The following is a 20,457-nucleotide window of genomic DNA, read 5'->3' on the forward strand; positions in this document are numbered from 1 at the left end:
ATACAAATGCTAAGAGATAGTCCCTATCCCATACAGGTTACAGTCCTGAACAGACAGGACAAAGATAAGAAAGGAAACAGAAGCACACTGCAGGGTTAACAATTTTGGTTGGACATATTTCTGGAGGTTTCATCACATGACATCTTTAATTAAAGATTAATCTTTAATTCATAAGACTCCAGAACAAATCTGGAGAGTTGGTAACCTTAGGCACAAAACAGGTCAGGGGCAGATTTAGGAACAGAGAGTTATTGTTGTTATGAGGAATATGTAGCACATATATTGTGTGTATATGTGGATGCCTCACAGAAAAGCTGAAGGAGAAATTTTGAAGTAGGGGGCGGCCTAATAGTTAAAATGTTTGTGCGCCAACAATTAGAAACAGGTTTTTTAAAGCCATGCTGCCCATCTACATTGTGCACATGGTAAAGAATGACCTAATGAAAAGTGTGTAGGCCACTTTCCCAAGCAACATAACTTGTGTGTTCAAAGCTGTTTTCTCCTCAGCTTGGGTTCTGATGATGCCTTAAAAAAGTGAATGGACAAATCCAACAAGAATCCCTAAAGCAAACACATGATTTTGTACTTGAAACCCTTGCCCCCTTTTCCTTTTATTTCTGGTTTGTTTAATTGTTTGGGGTAAGGGGCCACATATTTTTATTCATATGCTAGGTGCTTTAAAAGCTGGAGGCTATGGGCCAGATTTCCAACTCAGCAACCAAAAGCTCCCATTGTGACCCATACGGCAAAATTTTCAAAAATGCATTTGAAAATCTGGCCCCAGATATGGATGCTGATTTTCTAATCCACCCAAAGATCTTGGAAATATCAATTAGACTGAGGCTATGTCTATACTATGAGCTATGGGTGTGGTTCCCCACTCTCACAGACTTACTCATGCTAGCTCTCATTGAGCTTGTGTGAATAAACCTACGCGAGCTGGGAATCACATCCCTACCACATAATGCAGATGGGCGGGTTTGTATTCAGGGCAGCTAGTGTATGGTGCTGCTGCTATGGCTGCACTACTATGTGTAGTGTGCAACCTCACAAAGAGCTAACTGTGAGAGCTAGTGCAAGTATGGGTGCCTGAGTAGGGAATCACAACCCTCACATGTCATGTAGATGTGGCCTGAGTTATAGAAGCATCTGAAAACAGCTTAACTGAATTAATTTCTAAGAAGAAATAGTTCTATTTCTGACTTCCATAAATTACATTGCACTTTAAAAGTCCAACAATCCACAAAATATCTTGCCAAACTGTTTAGTTGTCATGATTAATATAGTATGATACATTGCAACATACACACACACACACGGATTTAATATATATTGTCATGCTGTATATTTAAAATAACAAAACCCCTGTTCACTCCCTATTCTAAAATAGGACCTGTTCCTGCAAACCCATAGTCTTTACTCCCCGTCTTAAGTCAGTGAAAATCAGATCATGTTTTGTGAAGTTGCTGTGTGCTGTTTATATAACAGCCACATTCATCCCAGGGGACGGCATTTCAGTGGCAAGTGCAGTGGTTTTGTTCGTGTACTATTTATACAATAAAGTTGATATAAAATACATGCAAATTTGCACGTGGTGTCCATATCCATGTGAGAAATGATGCATGTGTAGTAGAGACCCGACATCATCATCACCGACGAGGACCACAAGAAGATCGTCATGGTGGACGTCACGGTCCCCTTTGAGAACCGCAGCCCGGCCTTCCATGCTGCCCGAGCCCGCAAGGAGAAGAAATACTCCCCCTTGCCGACACCCTGAGGACTCAGGGCTACGAGGTCCAGATCCACACCTTGATCGTCGGGGCCCTGGGCGCCTGGGACCCCCGCAACGAGCCCGTGCTCTGGGCCTGCGGTGTGAGTCGGCGCTACGCCAAGCTCATGCGTCGCCTCATGCGTCGGACTCCATCCGGTGGTCTCGGGACATCTACATCGAGCACATCACTGGCCACCGGCCATACCACGAGGAGAGGGATGGAGCGCCACCACAGGACCCTTCTTCCGGACCTACAGACCCAACCCACCACCACCATGACGGACGCGGTGGGGGACACACCAACGGACGCGGCGAGTGATAAAGCATTGGACATAATGAGGGATGCACCACTTTGTATGGACTTCTTTGCTCTCTTTGTTAAACACCCCCAACGTAACCCACATACTTAGTAACGTTCCCCCATTCCCATATATCCCCTTGTTTCTCTTAGCGCCCACACCATCACCGCCCCCCCCCATCCAGGATCCCGCAGCTTATCCCTTGTTGTTCTCCCCTGACTTCCAATCACACCCTGTGCCCCCCGATAACCTGCATATTGTCCCTGGATGTTTTATAACTTTGTCCCTTTAACTTTATGGGTTACCTGTTTGTTGTTTTTTTTTTAAACATTCACTCAATAAAAAACTTTAAGGTAAATTGGCTCCATGAAAGAAAGTGAAATATAAAACTTATAACCGTCTTTTAAGAATTACTTTAAAAATACCTGAATTAGCTTTTGCTGTAAAATATGTGGCATGTACAGACTACATAATGGTGCAGTGTAAAGGTTTTATGGACAGTTTGTTTGGGATGATCTACATAAATCACAAGAATCTTGTAAAGTACATCACATGATCATATATGCTTCCTTAATGGAAATATGTAATACTTCTCTTTTATTCTCTTAATGATTGTGCTCTGATAAAGCAAGCAAAAGACTGACTTGGGATGCAGGCATGTAAAATACCACAGCAACATAATAATTTTCTTATGTTTTAGTACTCTAGACTTTCAAAGCAATATGGAATGGACATCTATCTAAAGAAAGAGTTCCTTCAGTACACAGGATCTGTAAAGGAGCGAGGGGTGCTTTACCTACTAACATCTCTACAGCAGGTATGACAAATTATCCAACTCTAAGCAAGTTTAATTGTTTTGTTCTTTATAATCTAAAGTGCAACTTCAAGCTGCAAAAATTAAAGATAACTGTATTTTCTGTAAACCTTCACAGGCTTGCTATATTTCTTCATTTAGGTATTCAGATACTGCTGTGTTGAGCAATATAGACATGCCTGTAAATAAATTAAAACATTTTACTTATATCTTTGCATTTGACAAATCAACAGGATTTTTTCATGAACTCTTATGGGAATAATTGAAGGAAAAGTTTTGTCGTGTGTAGATTTCAGAGCTTATCCATGGTGTTTGAATGAGTTGGTCTTGATGCATATCATATGCTATTGTACTAACCAAAAAAAAAAATTGAAATCCCCAATTATGAGTGATGATGAAATCAGATTGAGTTGTGGATTCTGAGAGAAGAACCTGGATTGTGAATGGTTTGGAATGAATTCCGGCAGTATCTGATTACTGATTTTATCTCCCCTGTTGTATAAGGTGTGTTAACTTTGTGTAGAAGAAATAATAATATTTAACTTATAAAGGGCACTTCAGAAGCATTAATTTTTACAGCTCCTCTGCATCATTATGTTACTGAGGGGGAAAGTGAGGCAGAAATCCCAAGTGATTTTTCTGAAGGGCAAAGACGGGGACCAAATCTTGTATCTATTAAAATCAGTGGAAGGATTCTTGTGATTTCAGTGGGAGAAGGATTGAGACTAGGGAGTGCTGGAGCTGGGCTTCAAATTCAAAATTTCCTGACTCCTAGTCCTGTGTTTTAAGCCATTAGATCCCACAGAGATGCATATGCTGTATATCTGTGTCATACCTTGATAATGTAACACTGGGGAAGAAGATGAAAAAAGGCCAGCACAGGACAGTTTGAAGACTGAAATCGTCCACCATTAATGTTTGCAAGCTTGTGTGGCCAAGCTGCCATTTTCTGAGATACTGTGTGATCTAGAATAAACAAATGTGTTTTTTTGCAGGATCAGCAGAGAAAGGGAGTGATAGTGGCGTCTGACAGTAACTTTTCCATGGCTGTAGCATACCATGCCTCAGAACTACACATTCCTGTTTTTGTCATCATGTCTATCAGCACATCGCCAGCCAGAGTGAAAATATGCCGCGAGTATGGTGCCCTGGTTATCTCCTATGGCACTACAGCCAAGGATTCCCAGGTGCACGCCAGGAGACTGGCTCAAGAGAATGGCTATCTATACCTTGAAGAGTAAGTGGAAGTTTTCTCAGATCAATGTTCAGAGTCTTCAACTCTATAAAACCCATTTGGTGTCCTATTTTATTACAACCGGAAAATTTGACCCTTGCTCACCAAAAGTTTCACTGAGTTTCCTAAGAGCCTGGGACAAACTTCATGAGAATCAGGACTTGCATCTTCATTTTTCTGGTCTGCCCATGATCTTTAACAATTGTGCATGGTTTTGTCTCCAGATGAGGCAAATTTGGTGGCTTTGGTTGGAATTTGCATTCCGCTTTTGGACTGGTTCAAAAGTGATGTGATGTTTCACCCCTATTTTTCCCACTGCTGCCTTGTAGAAGTATTTTAGCTAGACAGCATGTATACGGTTATTCAAATTTAACCATTTAATATTAAAATGGTGGAAGAGTTCCTATTCAAGTACCATCCTGCAAATCCTTCATTATGGGAGCAGTCCTTAGAAATGTGGGAAAACTAAATTGCTTCTTGGCATAATTCAGATCTGTTAAAGCTCAGATTGGCCAGGTGACTCCTCTTTTTGGCCACTTTTTGCACTATTCATCACTAGGTGCTTCACTTTTGCAGCTTTCCAACTTGTAAGAGCTCACAAGCCTGCCTCTCTATCTATAGACATGCAGTCGGGAGGACTCTAACCATAGAGAAGCATCTTAGAATAAGATCCCTCACCCTACCCATGGCTATAGACTCAGACCTGTGGCTAGAGAGCTGCTGTTGCCACCTGTCGGTGGCCGTAAGGGCCAGGGACCAGAGTAACCAGGAAACTGCAGCCAAGGGCTTGGGAGCAGCAAGAAGGGAGCCCTTCCCAGGCCAAGGTAAATAAGTCTTCCAACCACAGCCTGCCATCCAGTCCAGAAAAAGGAACAACCAGTTACTTGAGCACCAGGCCAAGGAGATGCCAGAGGCAACCAGGTGTTCACTAGACAGCAGGGGCTATTAGCAACAAGTCAGCAGCAGGCCCCGCATTGCACACTCCATGGAGAAACTGCTGCCACAATACAGACAGAAGAAAAGCATTTAAAGTATGAGACGAGACCATTCACAGATTTGCTATTGATGCCAACCTGTGAAATCTGGGCAGGAGATGATGAACAAAAATGGCCTTTACCCTCTGAGGGCCTTTACGCCTTTCCCACTGAGCAGACTGAGGATGTAGCTGCAGCCCTAATGGGCTTGTGCAGGTATAACTCCAGGACTTGGACCCTGTAACATGTGGGTAGGTGCCAAGCAGTGGACATGTTAGCTTGGACTGCTTGGGAGGGGGACTTAAAGTATAATCTCGCCTGCTAACCACTGTCTGATGTGCATTAGGAAGAAGCTGCCCCACTTGGGACCATCACATGTTGGTGAAAGAGGGGGAACGGTTAAGACTCAGAAGGATGTATCTGTTCTATAGACTGATATTGATTTGGCTGTATAGGGTGAGAGCGGAACTATGAAATCTAATGTGTCTAAGAGCAAAGGGATGAATTTTGGTAGAAGGGATGACCAAGCGAAGTACCATCTACGTGGCACTGAATTAGTTAATATGGAAGAGGAGAAAGATTTAGATACCTTGCGAGACCCATCTGTTAAATTCTCAGTCCAGTGTGCGCCAGTGTAGAAGGCTAATAAAATATTGGCTTGTGGAAGGAGGGCATATTATATAAGTCTAAGCATACTGTGCTGATACTTTATGAAGTAGTGGGGTCCTTTTTTGAAGAAAAGTGTGGTTACAATGGGCAGAATACAGTTTAAGGCAAGGAGAGATTAATGGGATGGAGAGTCTTACATATGCGGCGTGATTGACAAAACTGGGACTCTGTCTTGAGAGAAGGCGATTCAGAGGTGACATGACTGAAGTATTTAAATTAGCTAAGGATTACTATAAACTTAGGAATGATTATCTGTTTGAGGGCATTGGACGAGCCAGATCTAGGGGACATTGGTTTAAAATGGGAGAATATATGCGCACACAAAAAGAATTAAGGAGTTAGTATTGTTTTCAAATGAACATGGTAAAATAGGTGCAACAAAGAGGGTTCTTAAACCTTTCCGAATTGGTTCCTCCATCTCTAGTTTGATTTTTTTTTTTTTTTTTAACAGATTTACTGAAAAGTAAAAAGTATAGATTTTCAGTGCACAATTAGTCACTCGCTGTAGACTAGCATTAACTCAGTCAGGAAGCGTTCCATGCATGGATTCAGGATGGAAATATGATATTATGGCAGAACTTTCAAAGAACAATAAGGGAATTAAGTGCCCCACACCACAATGAATTTAAAATTTCCTTTGGTTCCTTTGAAAATCACAGCCTTTAGTATTAAATCACCACTCAACCATTCTCTTCCAGTTGTCACTCATTTTGACCTGTGTTTTCCCTGGATGCCACTTTCACCAATGAAAAGTTTTGCTTCATTGGAACATGGTATCATGTATAACAACTAACGTTGTTGGGGTTGTTTTTTATTTAAATCACGTTCTCAGCTTGGTTTATAGATCTGGCAACTTTGCAAGCATCTTTTGAGGTTGAAATATCTCTACTGCCAACAGGTGGTGGTTGTGAGAATTTTTATAGCAGCTGCAATTACAACTGATTATTATATAGATCAATTACAATGTATAGATGCCTCCACCAGGTGGCTTTTAAGCACCTTGACTAATTCAAAACTAAATTAGAATAAAGCAAAGGCTTCTGGTCTATTACTCTGTGTGATCAAAAACCTAATTCCACACACAAACATCAACAAAACTAAAAAGAAAAACACAGGGCCTTGCCCAAAAGGGATGCGTGAGACATGCTTTCTTGGGTGTTTCAACCCTATCTGTCTCAGTTTTATATAATAGACCACATGATTTCATGTGGACTAACTTGTGTTTTTTTTGGAAAGTTAGGCTAGGTATGAAAAACCAGGAGTATTTGTTTGAGGGTAATATCCTCTATTTGCTTTATAATGTTCGAGAGCTTTTTTTTTTTTGGTGAACCGTTGTGCAAAAACACCCAAAACAAAAACCACCAAAAAAAAAAAACCCCACCTACCCCAAGATTTGATTCTTTCCCTTTGGATTTATGACCCCCTTCACATGCCTGATGCTCTGAGCCCAAACTGTTAAAAAGAAAAATCATAATAATGCCTTTCCACATAGCAATTACAATTCCATTAAAAACTACTTGTGTGGATGTACTCCTCTCACACAAACTATACCTTGTCACCCACACACTTTATAGGATATATATGAAAAGAGTGACCAGGAGGTTAACATGCCGGGACTTTAGTAGACTAGGATCAAGTAAGTCTCAGAGGTGGAGGGGTCTCCTGCCAATAGCCACCTTCCACTTAAACCAAGAGGACTCTAGTTCAAATGCCTCCACTGATCACAACTGTGGCTGTATCTTTGAGACAGGCAGCTATGTAGGTGCTCAGTCAGCTCTCCTAAGTCTCTGTCCAGTGACTTAATCAACAAAATATCCTTCCTCCTTTGCTATGGATACCATCTGACTGTCCTCTAAGACAAGTTATTATCCTTGCCGACCAATACTAAGAAAACTCTCTTGGTTGGAAGTATTGGGGTCAAGCTCACTTCTCTCACACCTCCCAGAGTGCAAATGAGAGTCTCTGTCAGCGAAACCAACACAAAAGACTTCAGGTGGGGGAGCAAAACTTCATATCCAGATGAAATTGCCTGTAAAATTCTAAGTAGCAGCATGTAACTACTCAAGCTGGAATTCAGTCATGATGTCCACATTAATACAATAGGTGGGATGGGATCTTTAATAGCCACATGTCTTCAGGACATCAGCTTTACCTTTCTCCTGAAGGAAAGCACATACGGTTGCTCAGTGCCTCCTAGAACAATGCTGAAGCATAGATTCCATTTGTGGATTGGAGGGGGAAGAGTACTACATATTGAATTGCAAACATTCCTTCCTTGAGCGTCCTGGGTTTTCTTGTATAACTCCACATCTAAGTACTGACCAGATTGGACCTTAAGTCACTTGAGATCTGATGAGCTTGCTACCTCAGGAAGCACATCTAGCAGTTCTAGAAATATTTAACCTGGAGTCCTATGTCTACCTGATTAAAATCAGTGTAAATTAGGAGCCTAAATACCTTTTGAGGATCTGGGCCTAGAAACTTTGAAGAACACACACACAACTCTTATGCTAAATTTTTAATAGACTCCCCCACCTCAGGCATTCTATTTTCAAACAATGGCATCTAACAGGGCATTCAAATCCTGCATTTTGGAGGTAAATAGGCACTTGTCAGATAACTAGTTTTACATCATTAGTGCTAATTTTAGCATCCAAATGTGGGTTTTATGTTCTATTAAGTTACTGTTTATATATAAAAGAGGGAAGTGAAAGTGCTACTCAATTTGCTTTTATATCAAAGCATGTAAAGGTAAAAAAAACCCTAATGAATTAGTTTCACCATGAATGAAAATGTTAAATGTTAATGTAGGAGGCTTGGACTGAAGCCCTTTCTAAATGATAGCTTTAAGGAAAGTGTGTGTGACTGTGAAAAATGCCTGTCCAAGCTGCTAATAGGGGTGTTGATCATGCCATATGAAAGGCAGTCTGGCATTTGATACAGCTTTGCATTTTTTAAAGCAGCTTTATTTGTAAATTGCATCTTCCATATCCACATTCATTTTTGCAAGTCCTCCTGAACTGCAATATGTAGATTGCAAGGGCAACTTTTTTAAAACTAAATTCTTGTTTGGGGAAAAAGTGTTCTAATTTCCCAGTAGAATTTTTCAAAGCGCCAGTGATATTTTTATCTTGCTTTACTTGTAAAACAATGCTATATAAAGAGGAGCGGATGGCCTTCTGGTTAAAGCCCTGGATTGAGGTTCAACTCCCAGTTCCTTCACAGACTTCCTGTGTGACTTGGAGCAAGTTGCTTAATCTCTCTCTGCCTCATCTGTAACATAGGGATAATATTTAATTTCCCTCACTCTGTCTTAATACTGTAAATTCATCTGTGCCGGAAACTGTCTTTCAGTGTGTATGTAAAGCAGCAAGCCCAATAGTCTGATCTCTGTTAGGGCCCTAGGTGTTCTGTGATACAAGTAATTAATGAATAAACACAGCCCCTTGCTCCAGAGATGAAATTAAGGGATGAATATGTTGGAGGAATGTAAAATAAGTGAAATCACTGGTACAGTAACTCAGCTTGGTGTGTGGATTTGTCAGAGTATGTAGAACACACACAGGTACTCCACAGTCATATGGTTTTGATTAATTTGTCATTCTGCAGGTTTAATCAAAATGGTTCTAAATCAACCATCTCTGAAGGTACATCACTATTTTCTTGTACTTGGCTGGATTTGTTTACTTTTCATATGTTCATTAAACTTCCTGTAGCTAGAAGTGTTTTTCCAATTAATACTTAAGCGGACCAAATCCTCCTCTTATCCTTCAGGGAAGTCGTCTAGGGAAGAGTTAAGGTATCCAGAGTTTGGCCTTGGATTGTGGAAAGATTTATGCTCTACTGGTCTGTTCCATATTTACGTGACTAGGTGAACACGGTGCTTCCATTTCCTGTAAATTCCCACAGTCATGAGAACAAAATCACACTCAACTGAACAGGGATAGCTACACCTGCGCTTGATTTCTTACTATTGCTTCCAGTTTTGACCAGAGGATACTGGTACTCATGCAGCTTTAAGAAGTGATAGCAACAGATAAGGGAGTCTTCTCCTTACCAGCACTTTAACTATCAGACAGCAACACCAATAAAGAATTCACCTGATCATAATTATAGTAGCTTGAGAGCTAGCAGGGGGAGGGCTTTTTAGGGGCAAAAAGTTCAGCTCATTCTTCTAGTAAAGCACTCCTTGTCACTTTAACCCTGACTCATCTGGATGAAATCCATCACTGCTGCCATGCTTAGATGGCTTGCACACAGTAAAGTGGCTTAGAGATCTTGAAACACTTGCTGACCTGGTTGAAACTGCTGAACTTGTGTCTTTTTCTTCTCATGAGCTTATTTGCGCTCACTGTCTCTCTCTCTCTATCTATATGTATATATAGGTGTGTGTATACATAAAGCTGTCTGATCAGTAGCAGTAATCACTCACAATGCCTCCTGGAAATTCTAACTGTATATCTCCATATGCAGTTTTCCTGATTATTTTATATCACTGTTTTAAAGATATAATTGTGTATCATTATTCTGTTAACAAATCCCAGCTCTGCACTGACTTGTTTTTTTTTGTTTTTTTTTTTTTCTTTTCCCTCAGGGAGGACAATGCTATATACTTGTCAGGGCTGGGTACCATGGGATTGGAGATATATGAACAAGTGCCAAAACTGGATGCAGTGATTTTCCCTGCAGGAGGCCACTGTGGATTACTGGCAGGATCAGCTGCGGCCCTCAAACATCTCAACCCACATATTTCTGTCATTGTAAGTTCTTTTTATTTTTCAGTTGTGTATTTTGAGAGCTTTATCCTCCTGTCTCTGAGGCTTCAGGAAGGTGCCACTAAGGTACCGGAAAGGAGTGTCTGTACACTGTAGAGAGAGAGAGGTTATTGGTTCCCATGGTCATCCTCCAGGAGAACTGTTTTAGAATTTGGGCAGCCTGCTTTGTTTCTTGGTTCGTTGATTGGTGGTTTTTGTTTTCTTTAAAACTATATAGAAACTCTTTTTCAAAGCAAATAAGACCAAAATCTCCACATTTGAATTTTTAACTCACCTGTATTTTGGGTTCTTTAATGGATTCAGGACTGTTCATTTAGCTTGTTTGCAACCTGTTGATCTTATTAAATACCTTGAGCTGTCTCAAAGTTTTTGGACGCTGTAGACTCTTCTTTGAAAGACTTCCAAGTAGAGCGACTACGCAGGTCTACACTAGAAACACTACCTCGGTGCAGCTGCACTGGTGCAGCTGTACCACTGTAGCACATCTAGCGAAGATGCTGTATGTCGATGGGAGAGCGTTGTCCTGTCGGCATAATTACTCCACCTCCACGAGAGGCAGAAGTGTCTCTCACAGACATATGCTGGCATGGACAGTACTTACGTCGCTGTAACTTGTGTTGCTCAGGAGTTGTCTTTTTCACACCCCTGAGTGACGTAAGGTAGACCGACTTAAGTGGTGGTGTAGACCTGTCTCCAGTTTTTACTCCTGGAAAGAGCAAGCTATCCAGGTTAAAAAGGACGTCTCTGTTAAAACTGTGGACTATTGTTTAAAAGGTATCCCTAAAACAAAACATGCATCCCATATTATAGACAGACTAACCCCTTCTGGCTCTGAGTAGAGATTTCAGCTAGTACCTGCTGAAATTATAAATGGTGGGATACAGTAGACAAGAAGTTTCTGGATGATGAAAGGTTACTTGAGGTTGGAAGTCAAATTATTTTAATCACCCACAAAAGTATAATAGCTATTATAACAAACTTTGTCCATACTTTTTTCAGAATCTGTTTCATCGGTGTTGAGGCTTTCTGTTGTAACTAAAGATGATTTTCCCTCTCCTCCCCCCACACTTTTCCAGGGTGTTGAATCAGAGAGTTTCCCTGTATTACAACAATCGTTAAAGATAGGCCATCCTATTGAAGATCAGGCCTGTAGCAACCATCAGTTTTATGGAGGTAAGAGTATGAATTCAGAAGATAAATATTGTTATGGGTTTCTGCAACCTGTGAATCTTCTTTTTCAGTTAATCCACATCAGGTCTAATTGGAGTGAAGTGTCTCATTTGAAGTGTCAAGATTTAATAAATACTGCTAATAGCAACCCATGGAGCTGATCTTTAAAACATGGACATGCCCAAGATGATCTCCAGATCCTCCATTTTGATGTTCAAATGAACTCTTAGGAACACAGATGTATATATATTTAGGGCCAGATTTTGCCATCTGTATCACAAGTAGTAGTACCTTATTCCACTGAAATCAATGGGATGGCTTGCAAAGTAAGACATTAATTAACATAAGGGTGGCAGAATCTGGTGCTTACTTACTTAGATGTATAAAACAACAAGAGATACCTAAGGCAGCAACATTTGGAAACTGAGTTCCCAGGTTTTTTTTGTTCTTGTTTTTTTTTATTTACTTTTCAGAGAAACCTGCATATTAAAACAAGCAAATAAAAATAACAAAACCGTTTAGCTGATTTTTCAGAGCACCTGCAGCATTGAGTGCAATGAGAGTTAGAGACAGATACCTCTGAAAATACAGCTGTGTGAGCATGCATGACTCTGCCCTTCTCAACAATCCCTTTCCTTCCCCACCCCTGGCACACACACCCTAAGATAGCAACTCATGGATATTCCACCATTTAATCGAACTAAAGATGTCCAAAACCAAATGTGACCCGTCTGTGCCTAGGATGGCCCACCTGAAAATGCCAAGGTCAGGGCAGGCTGCAAAAAGCAGAGCACATTCTCTCAAACTGGTGGCTAACACTGCAGTTAGATTCCCAACCAGTCACAAACAGTGCCTCTGATTCCCCACACTGGTTGTCAAGAAGCCCCAAAAAAGTAATACACAGCCCCCCTCTATTGCATTTCAGTCTCTGTTCCCCAAATAGCAGCTAGGTCCAGTAAAGACAGAAGTTATTAAAATTCTATTCCCTTTACTAAAAATGTTTGCCTGATCCCCAAAGGTTCAGCCACATTGCCAGATCAATGAGTTTGGATCTTACCCAAAATGTCACACTGCCAGCCAATCATTTACTAACTAAAACTGAAGGTTTATTATAAAAAGAAAGCAACAAATGAGAAGAGAGATGTTAAATGACCACGGCAATGAGATACATACAAATGACTGTAAAGTCCATGTGTATCAGATTCTCAGCAGAATTGTGGTGTTTGCAGGCTTGTACAGTTCCTCTGGTGTACATCCAGTATCTGGATGGGTCTCAGTCCTTTCTGTCACAGTTTCAGCTATTGATGAGTTGATCCAGAGGTAGGAAGCAGGAATGAAGACAAGATGGAGATGGTGCAGTGCCTTTTATGTCCCTTTGTCATGTGGCTTGTCCCAAACACAGCCACACAGCACATGGCATGGAAAAGCTTCCGAGTCCCCTGTCCCTAGGCATGTTCTTTCATACCCTGGTGGCTGATGAGGTGTAGCCCCTGGGTTCTTTCATTAGAGTCCTTTTGTACCTTTGAGTTCCCTTTGAGTGGGCCATTAAGCAGGCGTATTGCTGCTGCCATCCTGTCTGGAGTGTCACTCAGAAACACGGCACAAGTTGAAATACAGATATGCTTTACATATTTAGAAAATATAATACAAAATCGATACATACATATAAACGTGCTTATCAATCTTAGTGAATCATGACTTTTCCATCGCTTTCTTGCATGGCATATACTACACAATATTTATTGCAGCTCTGTAATATCGATACCTGTGACATTGACTGGTCATTCATATTCTACACAGTGTCACATCAAACTTCTTACTATTAATAATCCCTCCCCCTCGATATTCTTGTTTGTTGACCACCCCACTTGATGTCACTTTCAACTCCTCCATATCTATTTCTGATGGTCTCTAAATCAGGTGGTTCTCAGTGCGCAACAGCAATGAAATCAATGGGACTTTGCAGGCACAGGGGTGCAGCTGTATGGTTCTTACTGCAGGACTGGGGCCTTAGATTGTGGACTCTTTGCAACAGGGGCTTAGTCTCTTAGGTTGGTACAGTAATTTTATTTGGATACAAAAATAACAAGTGTGTATATATTTTTAAAAACTACAGAATGGCAATGTGCTGTGTTTTATTTTATTTTAAACAAAACAAATGAGCCTAGGGCTCTAGTCAACTTTGGACATCACTAAAACAGCCAGCTTCACTTTTTTTACTTGTTGCTTAAATCTGCAGATGTGAGTGGACCTTGTTTTGGTACCAATTCTTTGCAGTTGACTGGGAAGCTTGTAGACAAGGTTGTTACCGTCAGGTAGGTGGAGAAAAACAATGCAGTGAACCCGGTTGACTTGAATAGGCCTTTGTAAAATGAAATATCATTGTGAATTACAGCTGAGATATATAGGCTCCTCCCTGAGGGCCAGATCAATCCTTGCTTCCATGGAATTCCATGGTTTATTGATTTCAATATGAGGTTTGACTGCTTGGGACTGCAGGATTGAGCTCTAAGGTGCTGAGTGAACTCTTTGAAGTCAGGAGCAGTTTTTACATTGATTTCAATGGCTCTTCAACCCCTATGTCTTTTTCAAGGCAGCTATGCTTTATCTACCTTGAAGTAGTACAGATTCTCATAGTAACAGCTGGATGAATAGTGGGGGGGGGAATGTATTCATGGATATTTAAGCTAATCAAGATTCAGTCATGTACATGAACCTTTTATGTTCATTTTCTGTGAACGTTCAAGCCCTCCAACTTTAGCAGAGTGAATATTGACAAAAGGTGAACATTAAGGCCAAGTGACTTTTGAATTGTGTATGCTGCTGTAAAATACACAATTCTGTGTTTTTCTGTTTGGATGATTTGTTACAACCAATGTCAAGTGATTTTTGTGTACAAACAATATAGCATAAATTGCAAATATTAACAATCTGAATGCCAAGATTTAGGTGAAATTCATGAATAATTAAGAATAACACAAAAAAAGAGAGAATGTTGGTGTTTCTTTGTGGAAGGAAAAATGGTAATAATTACCAACATGCGCACACAGTACCTTTTGGACAAATATTGCATGCTACAAACAAGGCCAGTCCTGCAATCCTTATTGACATGTTTGGTCCCATAGTAGCAAAAGGGCTACTCCATGTGAGTAAGGTCTTTCCCTATCAGTTAAATTTGGTGTAGAAAGCAGTATACAGCAATACTACACAACACTGCAGGACAGCCAGTGGAAAACATCTTATCCGAATTAAATGGGGGGGGTGGAGGAGGGCAATTTAAGTAGGTGGAATGTACTTATCCAGTTGGAATGTAGCCAGGATGTTGAGGCTAAAGCCTCCAGTCTTACAAAAAATACCATGCAATTTGTAAGGCTACTCGTGGTCAAGACCTATTTTCCTCACCCAGCAGCACAGTTTCCCATAATGCTATGGTGAGGCCTCTAAATTAACCAGAGGACCAAAGGAATCCCTTAATACATAAATATCCTGTCTCTTCCTGCTAATTGTCTTTTAAATGCACTCTGCATTTGTTCAATTTTGACACAGTTCCTTTTGCCTTCAGGGAAGAGGACGTTCTAATTTCCATGCTGCGGTTACTCGAGTATGAGCGAGCCACAGTGGATGCAGAGGGGGCTATTGGACTTGCGGCTTTGGTTGCTGGGAAGCTGCCAGAGTTGAAGAGCAAAAGGTATGGCTTCTATAAACTAGCTATTGCAAACACAGAGCTTTACCAAGGAAGTCACATGAGAGAGACAGAGGGTGTATGCACTGTACTTCTCGGACTCAGATTCTGCATGTGGAATCACTTGCTACTGTAGTCAATGAGATACTGCACTAGGACCAACTTGCTGAAAGAGAGGAGAAGCGGGCCAGACCTTCAGCTGAAATCCTCCATTAGCGTCATTGGAGCTATCCAAATTTACGCCAAGGGGTCAGTCCTGCAAGATGTTGACATTCTGGCCCAACTGTAGATCAAGGGGATTCTGTATGTGTTCAAAAATAAGCATGCGCATAAGTGCCTTCTTGGATTGGCCTCAGGGTGCTCAGCACCTTGCAGGACTGAGCCCACGTTCAGGGTGTAGCCCATAATGTATGTGGGTTATTTTGGCTTTGTTTTTTCCTTGTGTAGGATCTTCACTGGACTAAATTGATGTATTTGGGTCACTTTGTAGGCTCAATGAGAGCATTATGCTAGACTACTTCACTCAGCAAATACCTTGCACTGTACTGGCCACTCCAATAATGGAGTAGCTCCTAGAAAAGATGAAGTGCAGTGAACTCAAATATAGTGAGACTTGAGAGAAAGAGAAGAAACATGGAATTGGGAGCCAGGAGATCTGGGTTCTGTTTTTCTACCTGTGCCATAGACTAACGTGTGACTTCACACAAATCACTTAGATTTCAGTGGGAGACAGGTGCTTAAATATTTTTGAGAATCTGGCCCTTCCCCTCTAGGTGTTCAGTCTGCAGAATTGTGGTGAGGCTTAATTAATGTTTATATATCACCTTGAATGTATCACATAGTACCTAAATGTTACATGGAGTTTTTCACTCTTACTAAAGTCCCTAACTGGTTTCAGCATGTTGCAAAATATAAAGTGTGACTCTGGCAATAGTGACCCTCACAGGCAAGTTCCACTGAACTGGGCGTAATGCTACGTTGTGATTGCTAGATGGAGGGCACTTAATAGTTACTGATTCATTTTACTTGACAACATCCCTCCATGAAAGAGTGACTTGTGGGTATAATAAGTCACAGATGAGGGACTTGCCAGGGCAGAGAAGTGAAGTGAGTTGCTCATGTTTACAGAGGAAGTGCGTGGCAGAGCCAGGAACACCGCCCCTCCCCCCTCAGTCTCCTGGTCCCAGTACTCCGTTAAATCTGAGCCATGATTATTTCTGCCCAGAAGGCGAGCTAATTGGAGGGGTGCATTAATGTTTACTAGACGATACTTGCTGCAAGGCAGGTTCAGATAATTTTTCAGAAACTGTCAGTCTCCCCTGTATTTCGAAAGGATGATGGTTGATCACCTGATGTTATCCATTGGCATTGTGAGGTAACCACAGATATCGGGGAGGCTGGGTAGTTCAGTCCCACAATTGCCTACAAAAAATACTAGACAATGGTTAGGCAACTGGTGTGTTGAGACCACTGCCTATCACGAGCACCAGTATGGTCTTGTTACCTTGTACTCTGTGTTGTTTATTTCAAATGGCTCTTTGGGGCCAAGACCTTCTCTTTTTGAATGGTGCCAACCACAACGAGGCTCTGGTCCATGACCAGGGCTCTTAGATGCTACTGCGGTACAAATCGCCACCCCAGTATTCTAGTAAACAGAACTCTAAACTATAACATTAAGACCTCTCAAGTCTTAGCTATCCGGGGAAGAGATTAATGAGCTATATCTACGCTTCCAACAAGGCAGCTACACTGCTATTTATACTCCTGCCAGCTTGATGAGAACTAGTGTGAGGATGAGTACGTAAGCAGGGAAGTCACACCTCTAGCTCATACTTTAGATATAGCCTCAGAGACCATCTCTCTCCCTATGACACACTGCCCCTGCTGTGATCAGCAGAGGCAGTGATGGTAGGTGCCTGATATAATGAGAGGGTGTTCTCCCCTGAAATGCCCTCCCAGCTCTGGTCTGAAATAACCTGGACTGATTGATTCTCAGGACACACAGCAGCTCCATGGCCTGTGAAGATCAGTGAGAGGATTTCAAGATGAATGTGGGTGTTGGTATTCAGCTATGAGCTACACCTTGGTATATGGTGCTATAGCGACACACACCGTAGAAACTCCCATGAGGAAATTAGTAATTTTGTCTTGAGCAGGGTTTGAATTGTGGGCAGTAATTAGGGCCTGGGACCACACATTGAACAACAAGGAGAAAACAAAATATTGAATAGCTGCTTATTGAGTGAGCACCATCCATCCTGGGCACTGAATGAGGCAGGGGTCCTGTGGAAAAAAATAGTGTATGACCATGTAATTAAAGATTGTAGCATAATTCAGCCCCCTTGTGTATATGGATTAAGGTTACACAGGCATCTGCTTTCAAGCACTCAAAAGTTAGGAAGTGCCAGATTTTACGACCCTCCTAATATTCTTTTCACCTAGTATTTCTCTGTGTAATTCTATATAAATTGAATGGAAATAAATATATCTACACTGAGAACATTCAGCACCTCTCCCTCTCTTGGTCTCGCGCCAGTGCAGCTGGTAGCAGTGGAAATGCTCATGTTGACCAGGCGTAGACAGTTTTACTACCACATCATCTATGGAGCATGGGCCCACCCTTTAGACAGGAGCACCTGTGGAATAGACCACCCCTGGCTGAAAGTCACTGCTGAAAATCTTCAGACTGTGACTTACTGAGCAAGCTCCCCTCCAGTGCGGGAGAAGATAATGAATGTACACTTACGTGACGCCATTCATCCGGAAGCATCCTGCACTACTATGGAAGGTGTGTTGATGGCATCACACATACACCAAAGAAATGTAGCCACTTCCAGCAGCAGACAGCATCTATGGCACCTTGTCAGGCCAAAGTAGGCTCCAGGGGAAGAACAACTGCTAAATTGATACCACCACTTCCTAGAGCACATTTTTTCTCTCGTGAGGGGGTCCCTTGTCCAAGTACCAATCAGACTCTGCCTTTAGCTAGTGAGAGCTGAAGTGATCCTGCATGAGGTGATGTGGAAGCATATGCTATCTGAAAAGTAATAGTAGAAGGCATCTGCAGCAAATGGCAAAAGTAGATAATGTGATACAGCTCCAGAAGGGTAGCAGTGTTAGTCTGTTTTCAGCAAAACAACGAGAGTTCTGTGGCACCTTTAAAGACTAACAAATGTATCTGGGCATAAGCTTTCGTGGGCAGAAACCCACTTCTGACTAAGTGCATCTGACGAAGTGGGTTTCTGCCCACAAAAGCTTATGCCCAAATACATTTGTTAGTCTTTAAGGTGACACAGAACTCTTATTGTTTTGTATTGATACTGTTATTGAGATAGCTGAGTTACTCCAGTCTGACAGTTCTATAGGAATTTCTTTGCATAAACAAGAAGGAAAAAGTCCTGTTTGCTCTTGTCTTTCAGAGTGGCAATCTCTGTATGCAGTGGTAACTTGGAGCTACCTTTGATGAGACAATGCATAGATCGTGCCCTGACCCTTGATAACAGAGTGTGCAAATTTTCCCTCCTTCTCTCTGATTGTCCAGGAGATATTTCAAAGCTACTGGAGATACTGACTCGGGAGGAAGTGAGGTAATTCAGTACTCTCTCTATATATAGCTGGTAATATTCTGTTCAGAAAATAACGTATTGGACTCAGAGTTATTAAAGACTATTCCATGCTTATAAGTGACCGCTGAAGACAAATGGAATAATCCAGGGATTTACACAAGTGACTGTTTCTATAGCGCTGTTGTAATCTCTGTGTTGGAAAACCTTTTCCTGTCACAGGTTGTATGTGCCCTCCTCTGGGTGGCTTATCAGTGTTGTTGAAATGTAGAATTTCATTGCTTCTAGTCATTGCAAGGCCTCTACCTTTATTAAAACAAATATGAATTGTTGTCTGAGCCATTCTGTGCTAATCTCTCTCCTAGTCATTTTAATCTCTGTTAAATGCTTGTAAGAAGCATTAAACCATATAGAGTACAGGGCAAATCCTGCTTTTCAATGTAAATGCCAGGCGTGTGCACATGTACAACAGCTAAGTTTGGCCCTTAACCCTATAAATAGCACAGCTGTTAAAAGCAGAGGTGTCTCTATGGGTGAAATGCCAAGAAAACTTGCAGACAAGTAACTCTATGGTTGGATACTTGGGAGCTGAAAGGGAATATGCAGTGGAGAATGCAATTGAAAAAAACTCTTCAGGGTTAAACTTCTACTACAAGGTATTTCAATGCTTTCTAACCTTGGCTTATTATATCTGTTTCTTGGCTGCTCCCATTCAGCTGTTGCATGTTGGCTCAACTATACTTATCCATTTGATTGCAGCTATAAATTTACCAGATATGTGCTAACAATCTATTCATTTTAAATGGAATGGTAATAGGATGACCATAGTGCAGCAGATGTCATGAAGGATCAGCAACTATGGGACTAAAAGCACTTTAGAGATGTGAACAACCTCTGCTATGACCCAATGTTTATTTCAGCATATGAATAGAGTTTGAAGTACATCATCCTTCTTTCCTTCAACTAGACCTGCATGAATTTGTTTATTGCTAAAATACTTACAGAAAGCATTTGACAATGACAAGGATTTGCACTGCCCTAATTTATGCTTGGTTTATTTTAGGCTGTTGGACATCAAACAAGAACACATGTTTGTGATATCTGATCTCTTCACTATTGAGGTAACGTGGGGAGAAATGCAGTTTGTCATTTCAGCAGTGCTGGCTTCTCTCAAACTCGGTTGTAATTGTAAAGAAGTTAGGACTCTTCTGCCTTCATATATCTTCGCACAATCATGTGGGTTGATAAAGCATTGTAATGCAATCCAGCAGAAAATAGAGACTTTGGAAGCAGGGTGTTTAGATAATCAGCAATACTCTGCATTATAGGACAACTTTAATCACTGCGTTCTAACAGGCATATAAATAATCCATGCATAGCTTCTCCTGTCATTGAAATGCAGCCAGTTCTCAGTGAAATACTGCAGAGCTATGTTGTATGTAACATTTCTGGACAGAAAGTGATCAGCAACAGCATCCAACTGAATGTTCAGGAGGAATCTATGTA

General features: G+C 41.3%; 1 protein-coding gene across 4 annotated transcripts in view; it reads left to right on the plus strand.

Annotated features, from left to right (window-relative positions):
* The window catches only part of LOC137147547 (L-threonine ammonia-lyase-like), a 78,548-nt gene that overhangs the window by 54,402 nt on the left and 3,689 nt on the right, over nucleotides 1-20,457 (plus strand). For 3 of the 4 annotated variants that reach the window (XM_067539826.1, XM_067539841.1, XM_067539816.1), the window contains 8 exons: nucleotides 2,771-2,887; nucleotides 3,880-4,121; nucleotides 10,356-10,521; nucleotides 11,613-11,709; nucleotides 13,946-14,021; nucleotides 15,269-15,394; nucleotides 18,808-18,975; nucleotides 20,015-20,072. In XM_067539826.1, the coding sequence (XP_067395927.1) occupies nucleotides 2,771-2,887; nucleotides 3,880-4,121; nucleotides 10,356-10,521; nucleotides 11,613-11,709; nucleotides 13,946-14,021; nucleotides 15,269-15,394; nucleotides 18,808-18,975; nucleotides 20,015-20,072 (1,050 nt within the window). Of the gene's footprint in view, nucleotides 1-2,770; nucleotides 2,888-3,879; nucleotides 4,122-10,355; nucleotides 10,522-11,612; nucleotides 11,710-13,945; nucleotides 14,022-15,268; nucleotides 15,395-18,807; nucleotides 19,608-20,014; nucleotides 20,073-20,457 lie in introns of all 4 variants that reach the window. The other variant, XR_010918247.1, reaches the window with a different exon arrangement.

This window comes from Emydura macquarii, unplaced genomic scaffold, assembly GCF_026122565.2.
Source record: "Emydura macquarii macquarii isolate MOO-44397 ecotype Brisbane River unplaced genomic scaffold, CSIRO-AGI_Emac_v2 contig_67, whole genome shotgun sequence".
In the NCBI taxonomy this organism is placed as follows: Eukaryota; Metazoa; Chordata; order Testudines; family Chelidae; genus Emydura; species Emydura macquarii.